Genomic DNA, 26,758 nt, shown 5'->3' on the forward strand with positions numbered 1-26,758 from the left:
CTCCAAGCAAAGTTTGGAGGCTCCTGCCAACACATACGGGTTATACTCTAATTTCGGCTGGATATAGGTTGTGTAAATGGTATGGATATTGGCTGCATTGAAGTATTCTGTACAACGCTTTTAAAAACCTACGCCCCTGGCTTCATCTTTCGACACTCCGTATATGTATATTCTGTCCAACGAACACCTTTGCCCGCACTAATGCTTTAGAGAGAAAATGCGTAATGTGTGATATAATTGCTTTACCTAATCCGCTGGAAATAAATTGGATTTGTTTAACTAAACACTCTTTCACTCAAAGTATGACGGACTATTTTCTTTTTTCAAATATTTGTTAAATATATTTTATGCCATATGCCATCACATGGTGTACGACTGTACATTAAGTTTGTGCATATGTATGCAATATCCAGAAGCACTTGAGATAGACAGATTCACTTTCTTGTAGTACGATTAGAATCAATATCTGACTCGATCTAAAATTGTTTCTCCTTTTGTCTATCTGTCCGTTTGGTTTTCTTGCAGGTCGCATGTTTTAAGACATTTTGACAAGGTTTGATACAGTGATGCGTTTTAGTCCAACAACGCGTGGCATTGGAAATCGTTCGGATCGAACCAATTTTCCGATCGTTTCCCATAGACTGAATAATTGTAGAGTGATGCAGTGTATTTTACGGTAGGCTATGGTCCACTATAGTCTTTTTTGCTTGTTTTCATTATTATTCATGTGAAAATTGTTATTAATATATTAATTGTTGGCACTTCATTAGCGCATAGTTTTAGTTGGTTTTTCAATTTAACTTTTTGTTTTCTTTGTTTTCGTTGTGAAAACAATTGTGTCTTCTTTGATAAACAATGTGGCTCTAACTACTTTCAATTAACTGCATTTTAATTAACTTATTAGTAGTAATTATTTGCATATTAACATAGCAAAAACATAGCAAAAAGGCATTAGTGCTGCGCTAAGTGGTATGCACCTTTTTGTCTTCATAAACTGTATAATCAAATTATTTGCTCTTACATTAAACGTTTTCATAATTTTTCTAAAATTGCTAATGAAAGCTATTAATCGATTAACGTCTGAATCTCCATCGTAATCCATACAGACAAGACAAAAAAACTTTTTTATATTCTATTTGTTAAAGAAATTGCTTTCTTTCGCTTTTAATTATCGAAAATCAAATTAATTTTTTTGGGACCACTATAAGAGGATGAGAGTATTGTAAATCAATCTTTCTTTCAATTGGCAATCTTCCAGCCAAAGTGTATCAAACGCCGTATACCCATGGCATTCTCGAGTAGATAGAGTACCAAATCGGTCTTCGCGGAACCAAATTCCTTTCTCTCTTCTCTCGCTATGTTCTGACCATTACCTTGTGAGACGATTGACTTCCTTCATCGTCTTAAAAAAATAAATACTATCCATCAACTAGGAATGTAAATTCCATAAATCACAACGTTCTCATTTCAGTTTGTGCAGTCGTGAGTGACAGGCAATAGAGAGAATCTCAAAATCAATTTTTGAGATGAGACAATGAGAGCCTCGTGCTTGAAATATATGCATCCTTAGTTGACAGATCAACACCAAGTTCGAACATAAGCTTCGTCTGACAATTTCTCATTGGAGGTACACGAATACGAATATATAAGCGATTGCTAAGAGTCAGCTTTACTAGTACATCATAGATGAGCAAATACTTGTGACTTCTGCTTGCGAAAGTATTGTGTTTACTAAAGGAAAAGTCGTCTGTCCTGATGGCATTCAAAAAAAAAAAAAAGGATAAGCGTCTCAAGCTGCCAGTTATAAGCGGAATTCATATTTTTCTTGAAGACTGACAAGAGTAGAGTCAAACGATTTTTTTTATCAAAAGGATTTAATGTTGGCAAAAAAAATTCCTTGAATAACATTCATATACCCCACGGTTTGGTTTAAAATGTTCACTTTGGTCCTTTTATTTATTCCTTTGTCACGTCTTGTTTTAGTGTAAGTTGAACATGGCAAAATTGAACCAGAAAGCTAAATCTACGATCCCTTATTCGGGGCTCAAATGTTTAAGCCGAATTCGATTTATCAAAGCATACTTGGATAAAAGCTAGTAAACTGAAATAATACAGTTCTTGACATGGTTCTCTTAATAACCTATATCGTATAAAGCGACGCAAAATTTCATTGTCCCTTATAGTTCGTTTGTAAATAACGATCAGTCAATGTTATATTTATTTAATTACATGTCTAAGGTGACGTTCGTAGTTTACTTCTACGTCTGAAATGTAATTGAATAGAGGTGAGGTTAGGTTCACTGATATAATGAAATATCAAATGCGAACTCAAACTATAAATCATTCGTGATAGTATTGTCATTTTAATTCACTTTACTTAAATTTTCAATTAACTTTAACCATTAATTCATTGAATAAGTTTTTTTTTTTTCTAGTGCAAATGTTAACTTTGTAGTCATGTGTTTGACATTCTGCATACATGATGTTTGTTATTGACTTGAAGTTGATTCGATGAGCGCATCTAAATATTAACGCGTTTTGTTATTGTGCTGTAATTATTCCACAAATCGTGCATAAGCTTCCTAAGCAGTTAAAAGCTTTAGCTATGCAGGAAAAGAGAAGTAAATTTACACATCAATTGAATTTGAAAACAAAGATGTGTATTTCGTTTTACGCCTAACTCCCACTTGATTATTATATGCAATGCATTCGTTTACATGATCTCCTTGTTGGGGATTACAACAATAGAATTGAAAATTTGATTCAAGAAGAAATTCATTCAAGTTTCTCTTATTAATGTATATTAGTAAACAATACATATTCTTCGTCCGGAAATGCGGTTAAGATTTCACTTGCTTTCCGAATTCCTATTCAAAAATTTTGGCAATTTTTTAACTAATTGGAATGATTTAATTTTTGATATAATTGATTCGTTCATAGCGCAAATCGATTAATTCCACTTTTGAAAGATCTTAAATTTAAGTTTCAAAGCACTTGGTCTGTAAGTCTGTATGTATAACATTTTTCCTGAATAATAATTTTCAGTCACAGTCTGCCGCACGACCATGTAGTTTAAAGAAATAAATATAATACCGTTGAGCGAGACTAATAATAATGCGGATGTGGAAAAATGTAAACCATCTGATGGTTTAAGAAGCGCCTAGCTTAAGAAAATAATTATGGTTTTCTTCGGATTCTTCTCAAATGAAAAGGAAACTCACTTAGAAGAGGCTGAACGGCAGCATCAGAAGAAATGTTCGTCTCTTTTTTCGATTACTCTTTTTTTAAGAAAGCTCGTTCGTTACTCGCAAAGTAACCGTTATAGCATTTCCAGTAAATTGGCTTAAACAGTGAAAGGCGAAACCCCGCCTCATACAACTCAAATGTGCTCACAATGAAAATTCAGAATTTAATCGGGTTAATCTAAGGAAATCTTTAGCAGGTGGATCAAAAAGATTGAGAAATATAAATCATTACCATTGAACTTAGAAACGTAGAACTGTGCCAAGAGGAAAAAGAAGAGACAAAATGATTCACTCCTTCTGTGAAACTTCACAACAAACCGCAATGTCGGCTCCTCACATATAGCGGAGATGAGAAGATATCATTTATATGAATTAATCAATAAGATCGTCATAGGCTATAATGTAGCTTCAGGTAAAAATTATGTTAACAGGACTTTTTTCGAATACATTTCTCCCATTCAATATAACCGCTTATCTACAAGCCTCTGCTAAGTCCAGAGACGAACTTTTATATCCGCATAGACGGTTACGTTTAGATTGCGGATGTCAAAAATTTGGCCGAGCGCAGCTAGACTTCTGGCCATTGTCTGGAGAACATCACGGAAACCCCAAAACCGAGTCGCAAGCAGTTTTCTGTATGCTCTTGTGACTCTGTTAGATCAATATTGTATATACACATTTATGTATCTTACATGCATATATATGCTGGTACTTGTTATTTGCATATAGAAGTGAAGAAAGTCAATTTCTGGGTTACCATTGTAATGGAAATTAAGATAAAAAATGCAACTTGGACTCACTTAATTGAAACTAAAGTTACCCCATTCTATGCTTATTCTATTCTTAATCTATTACTATTCTATCTTAATCTATTCTTATCCTATGTCTATCCTACTCTCTAGCACTCCCTCTCTCCCCAGCCAGAGACAGAGAACCCGTGAGGCCAAAACGAGGTACGACTTTGAGTCCTCACACCGATAAGCAATATAATCATTTGAGTAGTTTTCTTATTGATGAGGAAATAAATTATTCTCTCCTACAGATTATCAGAGTTTTTTTGAATAAAATTTAGTCACAATTGAAATTCAATTTTCGTTTTTAATGAGTTTGAGTTATCAAAGAAAACGTGTATTAAACTTGCATTGTTTTTTCAAAAAATTGAATTTAAAAAGGTTAAGGGTGCCCTTAAATGCCATCGCTGCTTACGTGGTTAACATCTAAATCGTACATAAGAATCTTTATACAACACATGCTGGGGTTATTTTATCCACATATGTGTGTGAACACATAACAATTTTTCAATGTCAATAACAGGCAAAGTTGCGTGCATACCTAACATATGTATGTTCTTTACAAGATGACAGGAACAGCAACTCGTTGTTGTATACATGTTCGCAATAAACAAAAAAAATGTTGGAAATTCTTTTAAAGTAAACGAAAGTGGATAGGTTTCCATACGAATATACAATGATAGGATTTTAAGACTGGCATTAGAAAATGTGAAGAACATTGAACGCTATTTATCACAAAGTTTCCACAAATTTATTCTGATTGTTGACCTAATTGTTAGTAAGAAAAAATCTTCATGTGCTCTTTTCTTTTCGACCATCCATTGGTTTGTTATTTCCTAATATTTCTACATATATATATAGATATATATTAGTTTGGGGAAAAAGAAATCCATTATTTTTTCGGTAGATGGCTGCACTGTTAGATTTCTCATAAAGTATCGATCAAAGAATTTCAGATTTATGCTCGTTGGAAAGGTGACATTTCGCAGTAAAAAAAATTCTTTTACTGTTTTTTGTTTGGTGCATTCAGTTGTGAGTTACAGCGTGTTAAAAATGGAAGTGAACAAAGAGAAAATTCGGTACATTTTACAGTTTTTCTTTGACAAAGGCGAAAATGCAAGCCAGGCGGCTAAAATTGTGAATGGTGTTTATGGTTCCGATACTGTAACAGCCAATTATGTGCAATTTTGGTTTCGTAGATTCCGTTCAGGAATTTTTGATGTTAAAGATGCACCTCGCACAGGTAGGCCGGTCGTCGAAAATGTCGAAAAAATCGGAGAAATGATCGAAGTTGAGCGGCATGTTAGCAGTCGTAACATCGCCCAGGAGCTAAAAATCGACCATAAAACAGTTTTAAACCATTTACACAAAGCTGGATTCAAAAAGAAGCTCGATCTTTGGCTGCCACACCAATTAACAGAAAAAAACATGATGGATCGAATTTCCATCTGCGAAGCCTTGGCCAAACGGAATGAGATAGACCCATTTCTTAAACGGATGGTGACTGGACATGAGAAATGGATTACATACGATAATCCTGTGCGAAAACGATCGTGGTCAAAGAGCGGTGAAGCACCTCAAACGGCCAGGAAGGTTTTGCTATGCATTTGGTGGGACTGGAAGGGGATTATTTATTATGAGTTGCTTCCATATGGTCAAACGCTAAATTCTGATCTCTACTGTCAACAACTGGACCGTTTGAAGATAGCGACTGACCAGAAACGGCCAGAATTGGTCAACACGAGAGGTGTCGTGTTCCACCAGGACAACGCTAGGCCACACACATCTACAGTGACTCGCCAAAAACTTCGGGAGCTTGGTTGGGAAGTTTTAATGCATCCGCCATACAGTCCGGACTTGACACCAAGAGATTATCATCTTTTTCTTGCATTGCAAAATTTCTTTAATGATAAAAAATTGGAATCAAGGGGGATTGTGAAAATCGACTACTAGAGTTTTTTGCAAATAGAGGCCAGGGCTTCTATGAGAGAGGCATTTTGAAGTTACCTTTAAAATGGCAACAATTCACACAACAAAACGGTGCATATTTGACCCAAATCGGACAATCCGAAGCATGTTAAATAAAGTCCTGAAGTTCATATAAAAATAATGGATTTCTTTTTCCCCAAACTAATATAAAGATGTGTTTGTTGATCTTTTGATAGTTGGGAGGAGAACGTATGTTTTTTGTTATTTAATTGAAATTTTCTTTATAGGCGGGTCACTTTGGGCTTGTGGCCAGACTGGTATATTCGGTTCACCAGAAGATGCGCCTAAATTTTTAGATATTTTCTTGTTTGCCTCCTTAATATCGGCTGTTGATCCAGTAGCTGTGCTTGCAGTGTTCGAGGAAATTCATGTCAATGAAATTTTATATATTGTCGTCTTTGGCGAATCTCTACTTAACGATGCTGTTACGGTATGTATAGCACACTTATAATCAAACAATATGCGCTATTTCTATCTATCAATTTATGTCATCAGCAATTCAAACACTTGAGGGCATTACTTTCAATATGTGCATTTACTCTATCACGTCTCTGCATTAGCAGTTATTAATGATATATATATATATATATAGTGACATTTATATGCAAATGATGAAAATGATGATGATGATGTGTGATGGTGTGTACAATATTATTATCATTATGTTTATATTCATTCACCTGTAGTATTTAACCTCATTTAATACAAGTTTAATATGCTCTTCAAATATCTATTCTATGCATATTGATTTTTCTTTATATTCTCATACCAGAGAATCATCCGCTATAACTGATGCTCTAATTAATCTGATAGAATATCAGTTACTTTAAAGTTTCCTAATGATATATATATATATATATAAACGTATATATATATATATATAATTTGGTAATGATTTGATGAAGGTTCAATACTTTTTTGGAAACAATCTATACATTCTCTTTTATGTAGTATTCTCTAAACGCGTTTGCAAGCACGTCCATTCACCTGTCAGTGCACAAGTTTCATTATTTATAATAAAATTTCTCATAATTTTCTTTATTCTTCGTATTTAGTTGAAGGCTAATAAATTCTCTAATATTTTATATGAGAATCAATTCTGCCTACCTTCAATTCCTTTGAAATACAAACGCGCTAAGTTCATACCATAAATTGAACATATATATATATATAAATATATATGTATATATATATTTTTTTTCTATTATTTTTTCACGATTGTGAATTAATTTATTTGCTTTTATCTATATATTGGGAGAAAAACATTTCTATTATAATCAACAAAAACAAAGACTACTTTTAATAGTAATTTATTGTTTTTATTGTTGATAGAGGAAAATTAAAAATAAACATTACATCTGGTTTTTTTTTTTATTTATTTATTTTTTTTTGTTTTTTTTTAATAATCAGTTTATATTAAAATTAAAGTCTCTGGACCATTGCATAAACATTAACATTTACGTTTAAGTTTATCTTTTTATGAAATTGTAAATAAAAACTCGTGTGACAACGTTTTGACAATAACAATAAGAACAGCGGAATGCTAAAAGGAAAAAATTTAAATAATTGATATATTTATTTTCGCGTAAAGTAAACAACACTAAGCAAGTGGTTGTCATAGTTTTCTATTACTCAACCAATCAGACCTACAATAAACTCTTTCTCATGTACATGTCAAATTATCATGTAGATATAGAGATGGAAGGTTTTTATATGGCCTCTCCAGAAACATTTTGAGACAGTTCTCGCGCATCGGTCGCAAAAGAGGCCAAGAACACAAGTAAAACCATCTTAGTTGAGAAGGGCCAACTATTAAATATCTTACATCACTTTTTCATTTATTTTCGTCATAGAATACCAATAAGTTGTAATCTTGTTCGATACGAAGGTACACTTTTCGTCAGAGCCCTGATATGGGAAGAGCCCCAAAACGTGTTCTAACTTGGTACAAATTTCGTAAATTTCTTGTATGTATATATATGATGTATATATGTTGACAGAAGACCGCTACACAAAATTTTGTTCTGAAAATTTTGATTTTGAAAATATAAAGGCTTTCTTTTCACGAGAATCCTTATTGGGCTGTCGTACAGAAATATGACCTAAGTAGCTCAAATTAAATTTAACGCTAAATTACTATTATAAAGCAATCTTTATCATAAGCTAATCAAAATTAAATAGAGAATTCATATATAGAGGATGTTGTTTGATGAATTGGGCCGTACCATCTAAATTTTTCAAATTAATAGTGTACTGCTGAGGCACTATAACTCTGCGATTTTTATCGCAAGTTTTTCAATATTGCACTCCATGTATAGGGTGCGGTTACATATCCAATCCGATACAAACTCAACAGTGTTCGTTCGGAATCTTAAATATTGCGACCTGTAGGTTGACCAAAAAATATATCGACATAACAAAAGGCAGATTAGTATTAGGCTTATTATACAAACCGCATTAACTTATTATACAAACCGCAGGCCGTGCGGACCCGGTTAAGTATAAATCGGACAGCGGAAAATGCGGATCATCTCATTAATAGTAAATATCGGCTCCCAAAAATAATTCCAATATCATATTAGTCTTTTTGATCAGGGGAATTTATTCTATATATAAAATAAAAAAAAAGGTATTAATTTACGGTCCATGGTTTTATTTTCATAAGAATTATGAAGCTTAAACATGGTTGCTAACTTTCGTACACCGCTGAGGTGTGTACAAATTGGAAGAGTGTAAATAATTTTAATGACTTTTCAAAGCTTAAAAATTAGCCAAATCGAACCAAGGGCTTACAAGCAATTGTTCAAAAGCCAAGACAGACTTTATCTCCACTGTTTTCAGAGATGTAATCAATATGCTATGCATAATCTGTATAGATATTTCTTTCTATTTTGGGCGTATTATCGATCGTCAGTGTGTATGCAGTTGTGCAGTGTTATTTAAACATGCTATTCTATTATTACCTTTCATTCGTATATTTATTCCTTTTTTCCTTCAACATTTTATAAATCTGTTTATCTTATTATTATTATTATTTTTATTTAGGTCGTCATGTATCATATGATGGAAGTCTACAACGAAATGGGTCTAAACAATATTATTGTGCAAGATGTTATTAGCGGTGTAGGTTCGTTTTTCGTAGTTGCTTTGGGTGGTACCGTTATTGGTAAGTTTCTTGTAATGCTTTTGACGACTTTGAAAGTGTATTAATGTGATATTTTATATTCAGGTATCATTTGGGGATTCTTAACTGGTCTGGTTACACGTTTTACTGATCATGTGCGCGTTATAGAGCCCATTTTTATATTTGTTATGGCCTATTTGGCTTATCTGAATGCTGAAATATTCCATATGAGCGGTATAATGGCGTAAGTAATTTAGGAGACCGACTATTATTTCCATGTGGATTAATAAGCGACTAACAACAGTTTAGTGTCATTTACAATAATGGCCTTTTCAATGCTTCGTGAAATATTTACGAAGTATAGTTTTTTTTTTTTTTGCTAGAACGTGATTTTAAACTTTAAATTCCTTCATTAATTAAACTCAATTTCAATACTTCCAGGCAGGCCGCACATACCGTTGTTGTCAGGACTTGACAAGTTCTATAAAAGTCTAGAACTAGCACAAGCTTTCTCAAACGTTGACGAATCTGTTTTAAAAAAATATTAAGATGCTTAACCATTCCATACTTTTCTTTCTATTGTTTTCCTTTTGACGGTTTTTGGGGAGTTCACGGTGTTATGCAGACCTAGTTTTCTCGTATGACAGCAAATGTCTCTTGGAAGTATAGATTAAGACGCTTAATCTTAGTCCGTTCCTTTATCAACTTTAGTTGACGCTCTTAGCGTCGGCTTCACTTATCTGAAGATTTCGTTACACTAGTGCTATGTCTCCGTCTTTGATTATCTCTTCACCGCAACGTAGGATATACCTAGTAGTGTGAGCTAATCCTCTTTACAATTTCCGGAAATATTAATATATCTATGAAATTATTCACTAAGACGGTAAAGCAGTCAGATATGAATCGATGTAGCCGTCAATGCATCGTTGTATTGCTGAAAGATTTAAGGTTGAAAAAAGCGCGGGAGATATTTGGAATTTAACACATGTATACCACATATATTATCAATCAAGTTTGTAATGAGTGTGTTGAAAAAATTCAAAATTTCGAAACTTTAAAGGTTTTGCTGCTAACAGTTTTTAGTGGATTTGATAGAATATATTTTACAGGCCTTGGTCTACAGGGCCATCTGAAATTAGCGAAGAATTGGCTAGCTTTTATACACATCTTAGAAATTGCAGGCATATAAGATTGATTTCCAGGTGAATATAATTTTCATAATTGTTTTTCTTTTTTCTTATTTTCGATATTTAGGATTACGTTTTGTGGCATTACTATGAAGAATTATGTGGAGTCGAATATTTCACAAAAATCTCATACAACAGTCAAATATGCTTTAAAAATGTTGTCAAGTTCCTCGGAGACTATAATATTCATGTTTTTGGGAGTGGCTACCGTCGATAAGGGTCATGACTGGAATACATGGTTTGTAGTGTTAACCATAGTATTTTGTTCCGTATATCGTGTCATAGGTAAGATGCGAATTGCGATTATATATGTATATGTATATAAACAATTAATTTTTTTTTTTCGTTTCGGATTAAGGTGTCATTATCTTGTCAGCTTTGGCAAATCGTTTTCGTTTACATAAACTTTCACGGGTTGATCAATTCGTTATGTCTTACGGTGGTTTGCGTGGCGCCGTCGCCTTTGCTCTTGTCCTATTAATCGATGAGGGTTTAGTGCCTCAGAAAAATATGTTTGTTACTACTACCATAGCTGTGATATATTTTACGGTATTTGTTCAAGGTATTACTATAAAGCCGCTGGTGAAAATTTTAAATGTTAAACGGGCTAGTAAACGTAAACCCACCATGAATGAACGCATCCACGAGAGAGTAAGTCACATTTAATTCACTTCAATTTAAATCTTTTTTTGTATTATTTAAATTTTGTAGTTTATGGATCATCTAATGGCTGGAATTGAAGATATTGTCGGAAAGACAGGCAATTATAATGTACGCGATAAATTTAAACGTTTCGACAATCGTTTCATACGTCCTCTCTTAATAAGAGATCTTAAGGTAAATGCAATTGAAACGGAATGGAAAATTCAAAATCTAATTTGATTGAGATATTATTCTGAATTCTTATTAAACAAAAAAATCTTCTTTCATTAATCGAGAGTTTATTTCTTTGAAAGTATTTTTATAATTTTTGGTGAAATTTTATTACAATGTATATTATTTTTTGAAAAACGACGACTATTCTTAATAGGCAGAGTGGGATATGCATACGTTGGGTCAAGTACCGATTGCCGATTATACTTCGCTTATTGCGAAACAGAAAAAAGAACAAGAACGAAAACGAAGACGAACATCTTTTAGGCAATCCACTGAAGGTTTCATTCATCCTTCGCGAAGGATATATTCAGACGACGACGAAGAAGAAGAAGGCCTTTAAAGGATTTGCGAAAACAAGAATTGACAGTTAAATAAAAATTTTAAGTTGGAAGTTGTTGTGTTCCCAAGTTTTCGTTTTCTTGTTTCATAATCTTGGTTTTACGTTATTTTATTTAAGTTGTTTTAAAAAAAAATGTTCGAGTTAATCTAAGAATATCCACCATTCACCTAATAGAAAATTATTATTGTTGAATATTTTCATTTATTTATTTATATATTTTTTTTTTATTGTATATATATGTGCACAGGGCGCGGAGCCGAAAATTATTGAAACTTATTCCAAATTGACAATGCGTGATGCCATCGAAGTTATGCGACGTAATCCCTCAACAATCGGTCAGATCACTGGCACCGAATCGATGAGTGCTTTATTCCGAAATTATACCAATAATTGCATTGGTGGCAGGTGGGCACCACCGACAATATACACAACCTGGTAAACGAATTTTAGAGAAAAAGAAACAAAAAATTCTAATCATAATGCTTATGATTGTAAAAGTAGTGCATGTTTATACAAACCTTCTGATGATGGGCACTTAAATCTAGAGTGTGTTGAAAGCACTTGAGTAGATAAAAAATATATTTTCATTTGTTTTTTTTTTTTTTTCAATTTTTACAGGTTTCTTAAATTTCAATTAAAAGTACATAAGTTTTTTTTAATTTTTTACTTTTATTTTCGCTTGATATAATATTTATTTTCTTGTAAATTAACAAACTTATCATTTAGATAATTATTTTCAATTAAAAGCTTTTTTTACTTTACGTTTTTTAGTTTACTTTTCCCTTTTACTTTCTACTTGAAATATAATTAGATAAACGGAGAAAAACTGAAGCTTATTCGGTCTTCTGAAGTCATCTTTAACATTTTTCCAATTCATCTTCTTCCAAATTGATATATTTTGATTTTCTCGTGTGTATAACTATTGGTATCACATACAAGTAATGTGTTAACAGCAGGAGTTTCCTTTCTTCACTTATATATCAATTAAGTCCTTTTGCTTTAGGATCTTTATGTGAATAAATTGTGTTAAGTTTGTCTTTTCAAAGAAGACATTGTAAGCGTACAGAAGAGGAAAAACATTCAAGGAAGTCCAGGAAATCATAACCGATCCTGATTTGCCTCATTTATGCCTAACGAGAGAGAAAATCTGAAACGTCTTAGAGCTTAGAGAAGCTGCTCAAGATGTACACCAGCACAACACACCTTATAAGCTTGTTCATAACATTTGGTGAAACGTGTTGTCGTTCGAATGGTCTCTTATAGTGAGTGAATATTTAGCTGGTAACTAGAGTGAAGACTTATCTTAAAAGCCACGTTCTCACCTGCTTAAACTCTTTTATGCTTTCGTAGCAAAAATTTTAAATCGGAGCAAGACATCTTGTGATAATTGATGATGAACGACGAATTTTTTGGAAGATTGTCGTCTAATTTGAAGTGCTTTAAATTTCGAAGAGTGACTTTGATTGTTTTTTTAAAGTTTCGGAACAGTGATTGCTTAATATTCAAATACGGGAGGAGAATGGTGTAAAGGAAAAGTAAAGAAATTTCAGCATTATTAGAACCTTTTTATCGACTAAACATTTATCATTTCATTTTGAAGTGTCTGAAGTTAGAAAAAAAAAAAAGGAACAGAATAAACCTTCTTGGGAGACATCGTGTCGAGTTCAGTTAGAGATCAGTTAGATGTTTAGCGTTTGTCAGGGATGTTTTTCACATTGAAAGATTGAAATTTCAGGGTCGGCGCCCACATCGAAAACCTTGTCATTTAGAAATTGTGAAATATTAGTTTAAATCGATTCCTTGACTCTTCGAGGGGGGGATAGACCTTATCGAATATAAACTACTTTTGTATTTTATTTTGCTTTGCTTTGCATTTTCTTTCTTTATTTATTGTACATAATTCAGTTTAATTCTATTAATATTTAACATTATCGTTATTTACAATTATTATAATTTATAAATCGACTAGGCATGTGTGAAAATCTCTCTTGGTACGTATGACTGGACGTCAATTTCGTTCTTGCAAGTAAGACTCTATGTAGATTTTCTTAAGTCAAGAAAAACGTTATGTCTTAATAAAATTCTTTCATTTTCTTTTTTTTAATGTTTTTGAAAAAAGGGCCAATTTCCATGGTCCGTAAACGCTCTGTCTTTCTTCTTCTAATAATAAATTTTTTTTTTCACTTGTAGTATAAAAATGCACTTTATCTGAAATTCGTTTACTTGTCTATATTATTTATAGTTTTACTAATTTTTTAAACTAAAACTTCTATTATCTATATTAGCTGAATGAAAGTAAATAATATTACAGAAGAATTTGTCAAACATATATATTTATAAAAATTAATAAAAAATTTTATTTTTGTTTATAGCCCCAGTCTTACAAATTTGGACAACACTTGTTCGCGTAATTTGGATATGCATGAATTGGATTATAATCCCTCGAAAAAAGATTTAACAGATGCGAAAATCCATCATTTATTGGCCGAAGAACTTAAACCATACAGAAGGGTAAGTTCTAAAATGATTTCAACTTTTTATAATAAAGCAAAAAAAAATTGAAGGAGAAAATCGTGTACGCCCAAGGGCGAATCTTAAATATCCATCATCACCTGGCCTTCAAAGATTTGTTAGCTCATTTCAACTTAAAGGTAGTTCAGAGGAAGTTGCTCTTGATGCTTAAAGCAGATTTTCGGTTCCGATGGATGTCTCTCGCGTCATTTTTAAGTGTGATTTTTGACCGCTTGCGGTGTAAACGATTTGTGATATTTCCCTTTAAGAAAACAAATGACTGAATGTATCTCTGTTGCTTCATGTTAATTCAAGCTCTCTCTCTCTCTCTCTCTCTCTCTCTCTCTCAAGCTGCTCTGTTTGATGAAACTGTAAAAGAAATCAACAAAATTTGCAGGCCATACGATCGCAGATCCAATCTATATTAATTAGATTAATTAATAAGAAGAAGAAGTTGCCCTTAAAATACCTGTAAAATATAAATCAATAAATTGTAGTTTCTGTCCGTAGTTCGAATCAAAATTCAGCAAAGCCTAAGAGGAGGATCTGAAATGGTTACAACGGAAATGAATCGACACGTTTTCAAAAGGATAGGTTGCATAAAGTTCTTAGCACAGTAGAGTGTTCTTGGGACCAAGATAAAGCAACGGGAATTAAGGCCTTATTGTGTATATCCGCAAAATTTCTTACCAGCTGTGAGTAGCAATAATGTCGTGACTCGTTTGCAAGTCTTACATAACTTAGAATAAGATATCGAAGCATAGAAGCACAGAAGGAAAAAGCCGAGGCCATTTTATAACCAGTTCCGTATATGGAAACTTATGTACCCTTTCTAAAATAAAAAAGTCCTTTTTTTGGGAGCGGGCGGAGCGGTTTGGGTGGGAGGGTGAGCAGATCACACTAAGCTTTGATAGCCTTGGTTTTTCAAGCTTTTCGATTACCTTTACAAAGTAAATGTATTTGAATGTCTGAAGGTGGCTGGTGACGGATATAATAAAGTTTGCTCTTTTAAGTATTTTAATATTAATATTTGTGATAATTTTCAAAATTTTAATTTTCAACTTGATCGCATTTAAACGTTAAGTTCAAACAAAATTTCCTTTTATTTTGTAAACTTTTTTTATACGATAAAAATCACTATCCGAATACTTTTATTATTTATCAATCAATATATAAAAATTTTTATTTTAACTGATAACTTACGTTTTCTTATACGTATTTTGCTAGATATTATTAGACATCAGAAATAAGCAAATATTTATTAATATAATTTTTACTCTCTTCCTTTTCCCCTTGAATCATATTATAACGCGTGTTAAATTGTGCTTTATTTGGTCAACCAAAAATTGATTGATTGTCTACAAAATATTCATGGAATTTGGTTCTATATTTATTTATTTTTATTTTTTAATTTTCAAAAATTATATCCTTATTGAACCAAACAAAACCAAAAAAAAAAAAAAAAAAATAAAAAAATAAAACGCCAAGGCCTCTATACAAATGGTACGGATAAAAACTCAATTATAATTTATCTGTTGATTTATTATTTTTTCTTTTTATTTATGTCATGGGTTGGTTTTGTTAGCAATCAGTTATGTTGTATTACATTTTTTCAATTTATTTAACGTGTTATTAAATTTTCGCAAAAATGTTATCAAAAATTACCTTTTTTTGTTTCTTTAATAACTAATGCATCTTTTTGATTTGAGTTTGCTGTTTAATTTTTTTTTTGTTTCTATATTTATTCTTTAATTAAAAAGTAAATTTTTTTTTTTTTTTCATATAGTTAAACTTTTTAATGTTTCTTCCTAAAATTTTAGATCATTTTTTATTTTCCTTAAAAAGATGTATAAATAACCTAATTAACCTAATTTTTCAAATATTAGCAAAAAAATGTTTCATTTATGTTAACAAATAAAATGTAGTGCAATTTGTTCGAAATTATGGTATAAATTTTATAGAAGACGTGAAAGCAAAACATTATTTACTTTGAATTTAAAGTAAAACACTGCATAGCAACTGTTAAATAAAAGGCTTAAGAGGTAATATAATCTTAGGTTCGCTAAAAAATACGAATTTAAAAAAAAAATTAAAATCTTTATTACATATAAACATACAAGTCATAGAAGTTTTTTTGCGTTCGGATGATAATCCTTTCTCTCATTGAGATCTTTTACCGCTGTTTGTTCCTATATGTCGCCATTTTGCGCTTAAAATGGAAATTTCCTGAAAATATGATTTGTCATCCGGTGAATGCGAATGTGTTTTCAAAATTTTTTTTCCAAAAATCCAAAAGAAAAGATGTCCAAAAAAGTCTTGAATTGAATTTCTTATATAATCGGCGATTATTTATCGAAAATATCCTTCGGTGCTCAAAAGAGAAAGAAGAAAAGTAAAAATTCCTAATTTTGATAGAAACATTTTAAATTGCAAAAAAAAAAAACAATTCACCGCCGATCGTAAGGTGAAATCTATTCTATTTTAAACTAATATTTATGTTACTTATCAGGAAACAAAATGTATACCATATTTTCGGACTGAGAGAATAATAACTTTGCTGCCAATGTGAAGAGTTTGTTAAACGTTAGCTGTAACAGTTAATAATGCAGATTTTTGTTCAATTGATGTCGACATGCAGTGATGTTCACATGCAGTTTTTAATACCCATAACCAAGAGGTTGGAATTATATTCACTTTGTGAAACGTCTGTGATATACGTGTGATAAAAATTCTCTCGGTCGGAATACAAAATTTGGTTAAAAGTTCTTGCATGCAAGATCCAAATATGATAAAATGCACTTCCTACGGGTGACCCTATAGTACATGTAGCATGATGCAGTATATGATACATGATGCATGATAAAACTTTGCTAGGTCTACACAGTAGTTATATGGGGTATGGGGTAAATTTAATTTTTTTTTTTTTAAGGATGTCGATGATTCGTATACAAAATGCGGCCACTGGCGACTGTGTGATTCTTACTTATTTCCGCTTTAAACAGTAAAAGTATATCTTCTTATTCAAAAGTTTCTCTTTTTTTAATTTAAATTTTCTGAGGAATGACCTGCTTCCCAGCAGAGGTATTTTCATTCTCATAAATTCTGAGAGCAATTCAGGAGTCGAAGGTATTTCTTGACGCTTTCTAAAGTATCACTTAAAAGTTTCTTTGTGTTTCCGTTCCTTCGTTCCTCCACAAAAGGTGTTAAAATTGTTTTTACCTTCAAATTTTCAATGTCAAGTACCTGTAAGAAATGGAACGCATTTATTACGTGGTATTTGGGGACAGTTTCTAAGGTCAAGAAATTTTGCGAAAGTTTGTTGAATTTTTCGCAGAGATTTTAATTTATTTATTTATTTATTTTCTATTTTTAATTAATGATAACGTGCAGTCGAAATCATCTGTAGCCGGATTAAATGCAAAGTGCCTAACCTTACGCTACACCAACTAGCTCTCTCTCTCTCTCTTACTCTTTCAGTTGCCATGTATTGCGATGAAGTTTTTCGCTTTTCTAAAAAAAAAAAAAGGAAAAAGTTTATTTCAACATATGTCCATATATGGACATCATTATCTTTGTAGTTGGCTATCGAATCTGCATTGCTAACTGAGCTAAACAAACTTATTATGGATCGATTAGTCGTTTGCTTACGAAGAAGGGCAGTGCTATATGCATTATGATTTCCCTTTACATTTCAAATACATTTTCGGTAATATTAAATTTTAACAACGAAGTCTTTCGTAACGTTCATCGACTTAAATGATTTTAATGAAAATATCTTTGCCGGAAATAAATAATACAATGAATATTTTTGGTAATTTAACACATTTTTATTGCCTTGTCAGAGTACAAAAGATATTGAAAGTAAATATTGTAAATAAGAAAACTTCTAACAATATTCTATGAGAGTTATTATGAAATAGTAATCTCCTTGAATGTTAATTTTTATAATCAACATTTTTTTTTCAAATTTTTTTAAAAGCATTTATTTGCATATTTGTTAAGTGTGTTTGGCAACTTTTATAAAAATGAAAAGTTTTCTACATAAGTTTTTATTTTTTCTTTGCCTTCTTCACAGGAAAGACAACCAAATAAAAACACTACAGTGGCATAGGGCACACAATTAAATACCCTATACCATCTCGCTTAATGCAGTTATTTCTATAATGACTTTTTCGAATAACCTTTTATATGAGAGATGATTGAAAAATTGGTCCGATCACAATCCATATTTTCCATTGCACTCGTCCTTGGGCCAAAAGATATCGTTGTACCAACTTTCATGAAAATATCTCAGAAATTGCGACCAATATAACGTACAAAACAAAACAGACAGACAGACAGACAGAACAGCTTAATTCGCTTCAGAATATAATTCCGAATCTATCGATATAATAAAAAGTGGATCTAGGTTCCTAGATTCCTAGATTCTTAGGACCCTCCTAGGTTTTGCATATATCCGCACAAACTTAATACATCCTTGTATTATAAGTAGTATAGAAGACAAAAACGAATGAAGAAAATTGTGCCAGAAAAAAAAATATTTGATCTTTTCTTCTTCTATAAGGGCGTGACATAAAAATTAGAAATTTATCCAAAGTGGTTTTTCTATATATATTTAAAAAAGTTAATTAGAAAACTTTTCATTTTATAATAATTAAAAAAAAAACCTTATAACGAATAATATTTCTGTTATTTTTTTTTTTTTAAATGGGCTTTTATGTTTGCTTGCTTAGATTTTTATGAAGTCTTTATTTGAAATTGGCTGCAATTACATATATTAACCGTGCAAAAAACTTTTCCTAAAATTCTTTTTAACTTAGCACTTTCAAATTACTTAATTGGTTGTTCATGTTAACAGCGCACCTTCTTAAAAAAAAAATTTATTAATTATTATATTAATAAAGAATAAAAAAGAAATTCTTCTCGGCTTAGGCCGAATGTTTTCTCATATCCACCGGTTTCTTGTATTTGTTAGTTTTCCATTGATACATTTCAAGACCGTAGCGATTAGTTTCGTCAAGAATACACGACAATGTCGTGAAGGTAACATGCTATGTAAGCATAAACATTTTGTTCAATAATTATTTTTATTTACGCACTCTTCACACATACGGTTCCTAAGAGTATGGGCTACACGCAATGGAATATCTTAGTTTGTTTCGTAATCGAATTATATTAAGACTTACATCTATTAGTGTGAATAGAAAGTGTTTTTTTTTTTAAATATCCGCGCTATGACATTGATGCAATTCGAGACACGTGCCCCGTTGGATCAGGAATAGCAGTGTCTTTTGTTTTTGTATTAAACAATGTTGCGTCAGCGATTTGTAGAAAGGAAAAGTCTATTGACCGAAGCATTTGCATTAAATTTTATTAAAAATGTTACAAAATTGTTATGGTAATGAGTGTTTATCAAGATCATCAAGTTTTTAAATGTTATAAATCATTCAATGAAGTAGTCGAAGACGAACCTCGCTCAGGAAGATTGTCAACCTCAACTACTGGTAAAAATTTCGAGCAAAATTTAAAGAGTTTACATTTATCAACCGTCAATTGACTCAACGAGACCTTGTTCACCTTATTCGTAAGTCAAAATAGTCAACGGAAGGATGATTTGAGCTTGTTTGGAATTTGTTTGAAAAACAAGTGTCAATAGAAATGCTTTCTATTAGTAATAATGATCTAAAATGTATAATTACTGGCGATGAAACTTGGATTTATGCTTATGACCCGGAAACAACTTACACTCTCGTGTTGCAGAGGAAAGAAAGATCGCTAACAACACGATTACTTAAGCAAAGAAAACGCTGCCATTACTAACCCAAGGCATATGTGTCGAAATTTCTCTGAGCTGTTCACAAGAGTCCCACCAACCTATTAAAAAAATATGTACATTGATATCATAGCGCGGATGTTTAAAAAAAAAGTACAATCTCATTGCGTTTTGTCCGCAGTAGCAGGTCGTCGCACGCAACCATCATAACAAGTATACGTTCGTTAACTTAACTAAGACCCTTTTTTCATTTGAGAAATGAAGCAAAATGTTTCCCAACTTTCAACACTTTTTTCTTTGTGAACGAAGTTATATAATATTCGAACGTAGTGTGTTGGCCGTGAAAGAGCGGGTCTAATGTTATTATAACCATAAAAATAATTGTTAATTAATAATTTTCAAAAAGAAGAAGATGGATAAACTTTCATGGCCAAATCGAGGCACTTCGACCACCCTTTACGAATGCTTGACACTGCGTGGTAACGATATGTTAACAATAAAAAGAAAATATGAAATAAATAAAAAATTAAATTATATCAATAATCTTTTTTCAAATAGAAGTTATGTAATTGTGTGTAAATACTTTAAATTTTATGATATAATGTATCACCTGAATATAAATAATGAATAATAATGAAAAGTATAATGAGATATAGTGATAAATACCTAAAAATTAAAACTTGTGAGATGTGTTTAATTATTAAATGTTTTTTATGGATTTATTTTATTGAATGTTTTTGAATTAATAAACTCATTTATATTTGCATATATGCAAAAAAAAAAAAAAAAAAAAAAAAATTGCTTTAAAGAAAATGATGTAATTTTAAAATTTTTTCTCCTTTACTTTCAAAAACTTATTTACAGCATCGTCGTCTTAGCTATAGTCGTCATGCAGTCGACGATCGTGACTTGTCAACACAGGTATGTTAAAAATGAATTCATTTAAAAAAAAAAAAAAAAAATTTTTTTTAAATTATTCTTATTTGGCAGGTTAATTACAAAATGCAGATGCATTTTCGACGTATGTTTAACGATCGTAAACATCATAAACGCAGTAAACGTGGTGTTAATAAGGTAACCCATTATTTTGTAGTGGCGGAAAATTTTCAAATTATTTCATTTTCTTCGTCTTTTTTATTAGAATCCGGATGGCGTTAAACAAAATCATGTATCATTCCATGATTTTCAACAGAATGGAACAACGAAACAATTCTCGCATGGTACGAGTAAGAATGATATAAATTTAGGCAAAAAACTAATCAAAAAAACATACTCACAATTCATTTCAAAAATAACCTAAATTAGAAATAGGTAAACGGATCCATTGATAATAATACATTAAGCCTCATGTAGGATTATTTTTATTTCCATACTCAGGTTTCATTAACTTCAGTTATAGTTATTATTGTAAACAAGATGGGATATGTCGGTTTGTTCCCCACTCGTACCTCTATTTATCGACCCTATGTATGGTAAATGAAATTGATATATTGAGCGAATGCCTCGATGAAGTTGCGAATGTGGCAGCAGTGGAAATGCCTCCATTTTCTCAGTTTCATTTACATAACAGCAATTCCTTATTTTCTCTTCTACAAGATGCCAGACTTTTTCTGTAAGCATTTCACTTGTCCCTGTGATAGCACTGTACATAGGCTGCCGCGTAAATTTTTCCCCTGAAATCTACACAGCATAAGTTTTATTAGCTTCCCTTTGCAAAAAAAAAAAAAACAAAGGGAAGGTTTGCTTTTTTCCTGCCCGTTGACAATAAAATATTGGTAGTGCAACAAACCATGAGTTAAGTTAGGCAAGTCGTTAATGTCGAATTTAAAGTTGAATATCTATCACACTTCCTTTGTCGTAAAGAAGATGGGCCTATGTCTCTACCGAAACGAAATCACTTTGGAACCCCGCCAACAAAACTGAAGAAATTATGCTGAAGATGTGCACTAAACAGCATGATACCGTGACTTTTTAGATTGATAACATTCAGTGGTAAAACCCTTTCAGGCGACATTAGTAGTATTTACATGAAATTTGCTACCCTCGTTGAGGGACTCTAAACTCAACACTATTTTTTCTGGTTTCAATAAGCAGGTTGTGATCTGTATGAGCAGCTCTTCCATTTTTGCGACTTTGTTGAATAGTTTCATATGCATTTCAAGGCATATAAAAATTGAAAAATTTACATTTTCATCAATACAAAGGTATTGCTTTAGGTTATGGCCCAATTTCAGTTGTTAGAAGTGAGTCAGTTAGAAGAAATCAGTGACTTCAGGGCAGAGAATAAATTATAGCGATCCAATTATCTTTTTCCAGTAGCTTTTTGCCATTTGCTTGAATTCAAAATCGATTTTCTCATAAGGTATTCTTCGTTGGTGTAGTGTAGGTAAAGTTTCATCCCTCATATCAATCGAAAGAACGAAGATAAGTTGTCAGCACCGTTATTCGAATTTAGAGAACTCACTATTTAAACCAAACATTTAGAAAATAAAAACTTGAATATTTTCTCGCCCTCTCAGAGTTAGGTTTAGGTTTTAGCTATGTGTCTTATAAAATTTAACTAAGAATATATATAGCCACTATGAACGCTTAAAGCTTAGAAGTGTCCTGTAAAAAAATTATATCATTGCCTCAATAGTTTTCTTTCCGCTAGGGAGATGGATATCTGAGTACCTTGTTCTTTAGATAGCAGCATTTGTAGATCAAGCTTCAAAGCAATAGTACTTGCGTCCATATAGAGGAATACAGTTAGGTGAGCATAAAGGGTTCAGTTTACATACCTGAGAATATCGGTTTAGAAACGATATTCAGATTCATATTCATACAATGGTTCTATGATCATGATTTCATGAAAAGACTGCTCCATTAATCGAACAAATATCGTGCAATTTTGGTAAACTGGCTTGACGAGGTAAATAGCGAACATTTGGGCCAAAGCAGATATTATTTGTTTATGTTATTATACTTTATTGCTCCATATTGTATTCCTAGACTCTTCTTATCTAATAGAAAGAGTAGGTTTATCCGCACATATTTTACATTTTCATTAAGTTTATTTAAGTCATGCATACATAAGTATTTCCATTTCTTTTCCCTGCTTCCACTTTTCTTTCACATTTTCTTTTGCATAATTTCTCCCGCCTCACCAAACTACTATTTTACAAACTATCAAAAAAAAAAAAAAAAAAAAATTTAAAATTTTTTATTTAAAAAAAAAAAAAAAAAGAATATTACATTAATGAAGTACTTCATGAATCGGCAGAGGAAAATCCTACGAATAAATTAACCGAAGTAACTGTGGTTGGACCCAACGATGACTGGGATGATGGCTTGACATTTACCGCTAAATCATCACGTAAGTATTTTATTGAATATATTTTTGTATGGAATTTTTTTTTTTTTTTAACAAATTCATTATTAGGGTAACTTTTTTTGAATACGAGCTTTATGTTAATAAAAAAAAAAAAAGAAATCTAATCCCTTAAATTTTCTTAAAGTGTGTTAGAAAATTATTTTTAACCTTCTCCTCTCTAGCCGGTTAAGATGAAACGTTTTAAAATAATTTTTTTAATTATTTGTTTATGTTTAAAAACAAAAATGCCATCGTTTTTAGTTTCTTTTCTTTTGTCTATGAAATTTGCTCAACAACTCTGTTTCGAATTTTGTACTTTTCAAGCAGAGTTAAATTACTTTGTAGCATAAATTTGCTTTTATTTATTTATTTATTTATTTATTTATTTTTTTTTTTTTTTTTTTTAAATATATTGTGTACTCATCACCCAGGGATAAATCTTAGGTGCGAAATACAATGCAACGAACATGTTCTAACGTTTGCATATGATCCCTATCCATCTATAGATCATTGGATATAAAAAAATTGAATTTATTAAGATGACGAGTATGACGGTAAACAAACGCAAAAGCAAAAGTTCGCATTGTCCACTTTCGTCTGTTTTAACACAAATTTTATAAGGCATTGAAAAAAAAAAATTGATATCTCTTAACATTTCTCGCATATATGTGGCAATTGATAATTCAGAGTTAAAGAAAGAACAATAATTTGTTGCGGAATAACAATAATGCTCTACTTCAGGTTCACTTTTCTCTTCATCCATCTGGTTTGTAGACACTTTGGCAAGTACACTTAAATTCTTTTTCTTTAAGTCAGCGAACAGTTTTCCACTTAATGAGTTTTATTATCTATAAATCGCCTCTTCTTTCGATCATGTTGTATCGATGTTACAGCTATCCGCCTATGTCATTTAATTTTTTCAATTTACTATTGGAATAGTTGGCGAGCAATAGTGTTCACAATCGCGGGTAACAATCAACTCAATAATGCCGCTGATGTAGACGTTTAGCCTTTTGCGCATATAATTTTTTTTTTTTTTTTTTTTTGCCGGTCTTCCGGTTCCAGTCTTTGCGAAAAATGAGCCAAAAATCTCGTTAAAGACGCACACGAGTTTGCCTGAAAGTTTCCTCACAATTAATTTTTGTTTTGTTCGCAAGGGCACGTAACACATCCAAGGTTACGCAAAAAGAACGCGAGTCCGGATAACACACGCGGATAACTTACAAACAATTAATTATTCTATCTTGAAATAAAGTGAAATAGATTAGAAGGACAAAAATAAATATTACTTCATAACCTCAAAAATGTCAAAATACCGCCTTTCCCCGTTTCAAATATTTCTTCACAAATTTTCTTCGAAGCACCATTCGAATTAAAAAAATTTTTGCAATAAAAGCAATTTTTAATCAGCAACTTTTGAAAATTTTCAAGACGAGGCAAGCTTAAATCTTTGTAAGGGTGTGTGTGTGCTTTTTTTTTTTATAGAACGGCTGACTGAGCCAGATATTCACAAGCGACAGCGAGCTCAGATGGACTAGTCTCGAGGAAATTGATCGCGTTGAGTAAACTTTCTATTGCAGGAGTTTGATTTCTTTTTAAGAAAGCTTCAGTATTGTAACTGTTTACGACCTAAATATCCCTTCTACTGACTAAGATATTAAGGACCCTTTTAAACCTTGCAATATGCAATTATCGCATGGACAATCTGAAGATGATTTAATTAATTGATAGATAGAGCCTGCTAGCAACGAATCTAAGCCGAGAGCTATTTCGAAGTATGCACACTGATGTTGAGTATTAGAATATCATTAACTTTATTATCTTAGGACGTTTTTAATCCCTCCAATATTGAATCAAACATATAAAGGAAATATTATTACAAAGCGACAAAATATTCAAACCTTCAAAATGTTGTTCTTTGAGATATATTTACTTGTTAGTGACGTGACGGAAGCAACTTAGGGTTTCTCTACTTACCAACCACAATTTACTGGATTTATGATAGCCTTTATTGAAGAAATTCGGAGAGTTAAGAAGTTACTTATTTTATAACATTAATAAATCATCAGTTAATTTTTGACTTGAGTTTGAGTTGTTGTTGGTATTGAGAAACTATTTGAGAAACTATACTCTTGCTTACAAAGTCTACATTGTTAATTGTCACATGTGTCACATATTATTTTCATAAACGTACAAACGTAGTCTGACTGCTGTTGGTGAATGTTAATGTGGGTGGTGGGTACCAGTATTGCGCTCAAAGCGTATTTAAATAAATCGCTTTTTTATAATAATTTGATTTCCATTCCTTGAATTGAAATTCAAAAAACTGTTTATTGAAAGGCTAACCATTGCGTGTAACTTTTGTTTTGACTCTTCTTTACTCCTTTTCTCTTTTTGGTTGATTTTTTCAACTTTCTTTTCTTTATCTACAACCTATTTATCTATATAATCAAAAAAAAAAAAAACAAAAAACAAAAAAAATAAATTATAAATATATATAAAATAACAATTACTACACACCTCTAAACTACTCTAAATATACGTGTCTCTTATACTCTGTCTGTGTGCCTCACAATATGCTCAACACCAACACAATAACCACGACCACTATCAAAAATGACACTACCACCGTTTTTGTAATGCTATGTACAAAAAAATAAAAAAAAAACAAAAAAAAAAAAACAAATATATAAATTAATATGCAGCGGATTCTGATCGTGCCAATAATAATTCATTAATTGCTCACATACAAAATTTGCCCGGGTTTGATACTTCCAAAGCACGGATTGTTCAACATTACGCCACCGCCACGAACACGAATGCGAACACCAACAACACTGTATCATTTCAAGTGAGTCCTGCTGATGAGAGTCCGGAGAAATTAATTTCACCAGATCCATCTATTGGTCCAACAGCGGCCGAACTGATATTACCCTGGCGCAGAGATCGTTCCTATCAGAGCATTGGTAAATGCTGCATCCTTGTTAAAATCTATTTTTTTTTTTTCTAAATAGAACAAGCAGTGCATTTAATGATGATACGCATAAACATATGTACACACAACATATATACATATATAAATACATAAAACATTGCATATCATTGTCTATCATTGCATCCATAAATTCACACCAACTTATTATACAGAAAAAAAAAAAAAAGAAAAAAAACAAAGCATAGCGTTTCACTCGTTCGCGGGAGAATGAAATGCAATCACGGGAACCATGTGAATTGTATGACTTTACGTAGAATCTATTAGAAATATATATTTTTCTCTTAGATGATTAGGAGCAAATAATTATAATAACAATTGCTTACAGTAAAGAAAAGTGTTAACGAAATGGAGAAATTAGTATTTAGGGTAAGTGACGTTGACAAAAAAGCATTGCTTTTTCAAAAGCTAATGAAGAAGAAGAAGAAATAAGGAAGTATGGTGTTTCTATAAACATATCTAACTAAAATAGCTGTAGAAGTTTATAAGATGTGATTTGATTTTTCAGATGAGAGAAAAATTTGTTTTCAATGACAGTTCATTGGATGTACATGATCGCATGAAGATTCGAAAAGTGT

General features: G+C 31.7%; 1 protein-coding gene across 13 annotated transcripts in view; it reads left to right on the forward strand.

Moving 5' to 3' along the window:
* The window catches only part of LOC119633661 (sodium/hydrogen exchanger 3), a 58,212-nt gene that overhangs the window by 20,740 nt on the left and 10,714 nt on the right, over nucleotides 1-26,758 (forward strand). For 2 of the 13 annotated variants that reach the window (XM_038027328.1, XM_038027329.1), the window contains exons 4-16: nucleotides 6,253-6,455; nucleotides 9,071-9,191; nucleotides 9,255-9,393; nucleotides 10,404-10,621; nucleotides 10,695-10,987; nucleotides 11,048-11,173; nucleotides 11,800-11,987; nucleotides 13,925-14,063; nucleotides 15,552-15,566; nucleotides 20,701-20,757; nucleotides 20,827-20,910; nucleotides 20,978-21,056; nucleotides 23,063-23,191. In XM_038027328.1, the coding sequence (XP_037883256.1) occupies nucleotides 6,253-6,455; nucleotides 9,071-9,191; nucleotides 9,255-9,393; nucleotides 10,404-10,621; nucleotides 10,695-10,987; nucleotides 11,048-11,173; nucleotides 11,800-11,987; nucleotides 13,925-14,063; nucleotides 15,552-15,566; nucleotides 20,701-20,757; nucleotides 20,827-20,910; nucleotides 20,978-21,056; nucleotides 23,063-23,191 (1,791 nt within the window). Of the gene's footprint in view, nucleotides 1-6,252; nucleotides 6,456-9,070; nucleotides 9,192-9,254; nucleotides 9,394-10,403; nucleotides 10,622-10,694; nucleotides 10,988-11,047; nucleotides 11,174-11,799; nucleotides 11,988-13,924; nucleotides 14,064-15,551; nucleotides 15,567-20,700; nucleotides 20,758-20,826; nucleotides 20,911-20,977; nucleotides 21,057-23,062; nucleotides 23,192-25,893; nucleotides 26,155-26,758 lie in introns of all 13 variants that reach the window. The other 11 variants (XM_038027320.1, XM_038027326.1, XM_038027324.1 and 8 more) reach the window with 11 other exon arrangements.

Source organism: Glossina fuscipes, unplaced genomic scaffold (genome assembly GCF_014805625.2).
Source record: "Glossina fuscipes isolate IAEA_lab_2018 unplaced genomic scaffold, Yale_Gfus_2 2, whole genome shotgun sequence".
In the NCBI taxonomy this organism is placed as follows: domain Eukaryota; kingdom Metazoa; phylum Arthropoda; class Insecta; order Diptera; family Glossinidae; genus Glossina; species Glossina fuscipes.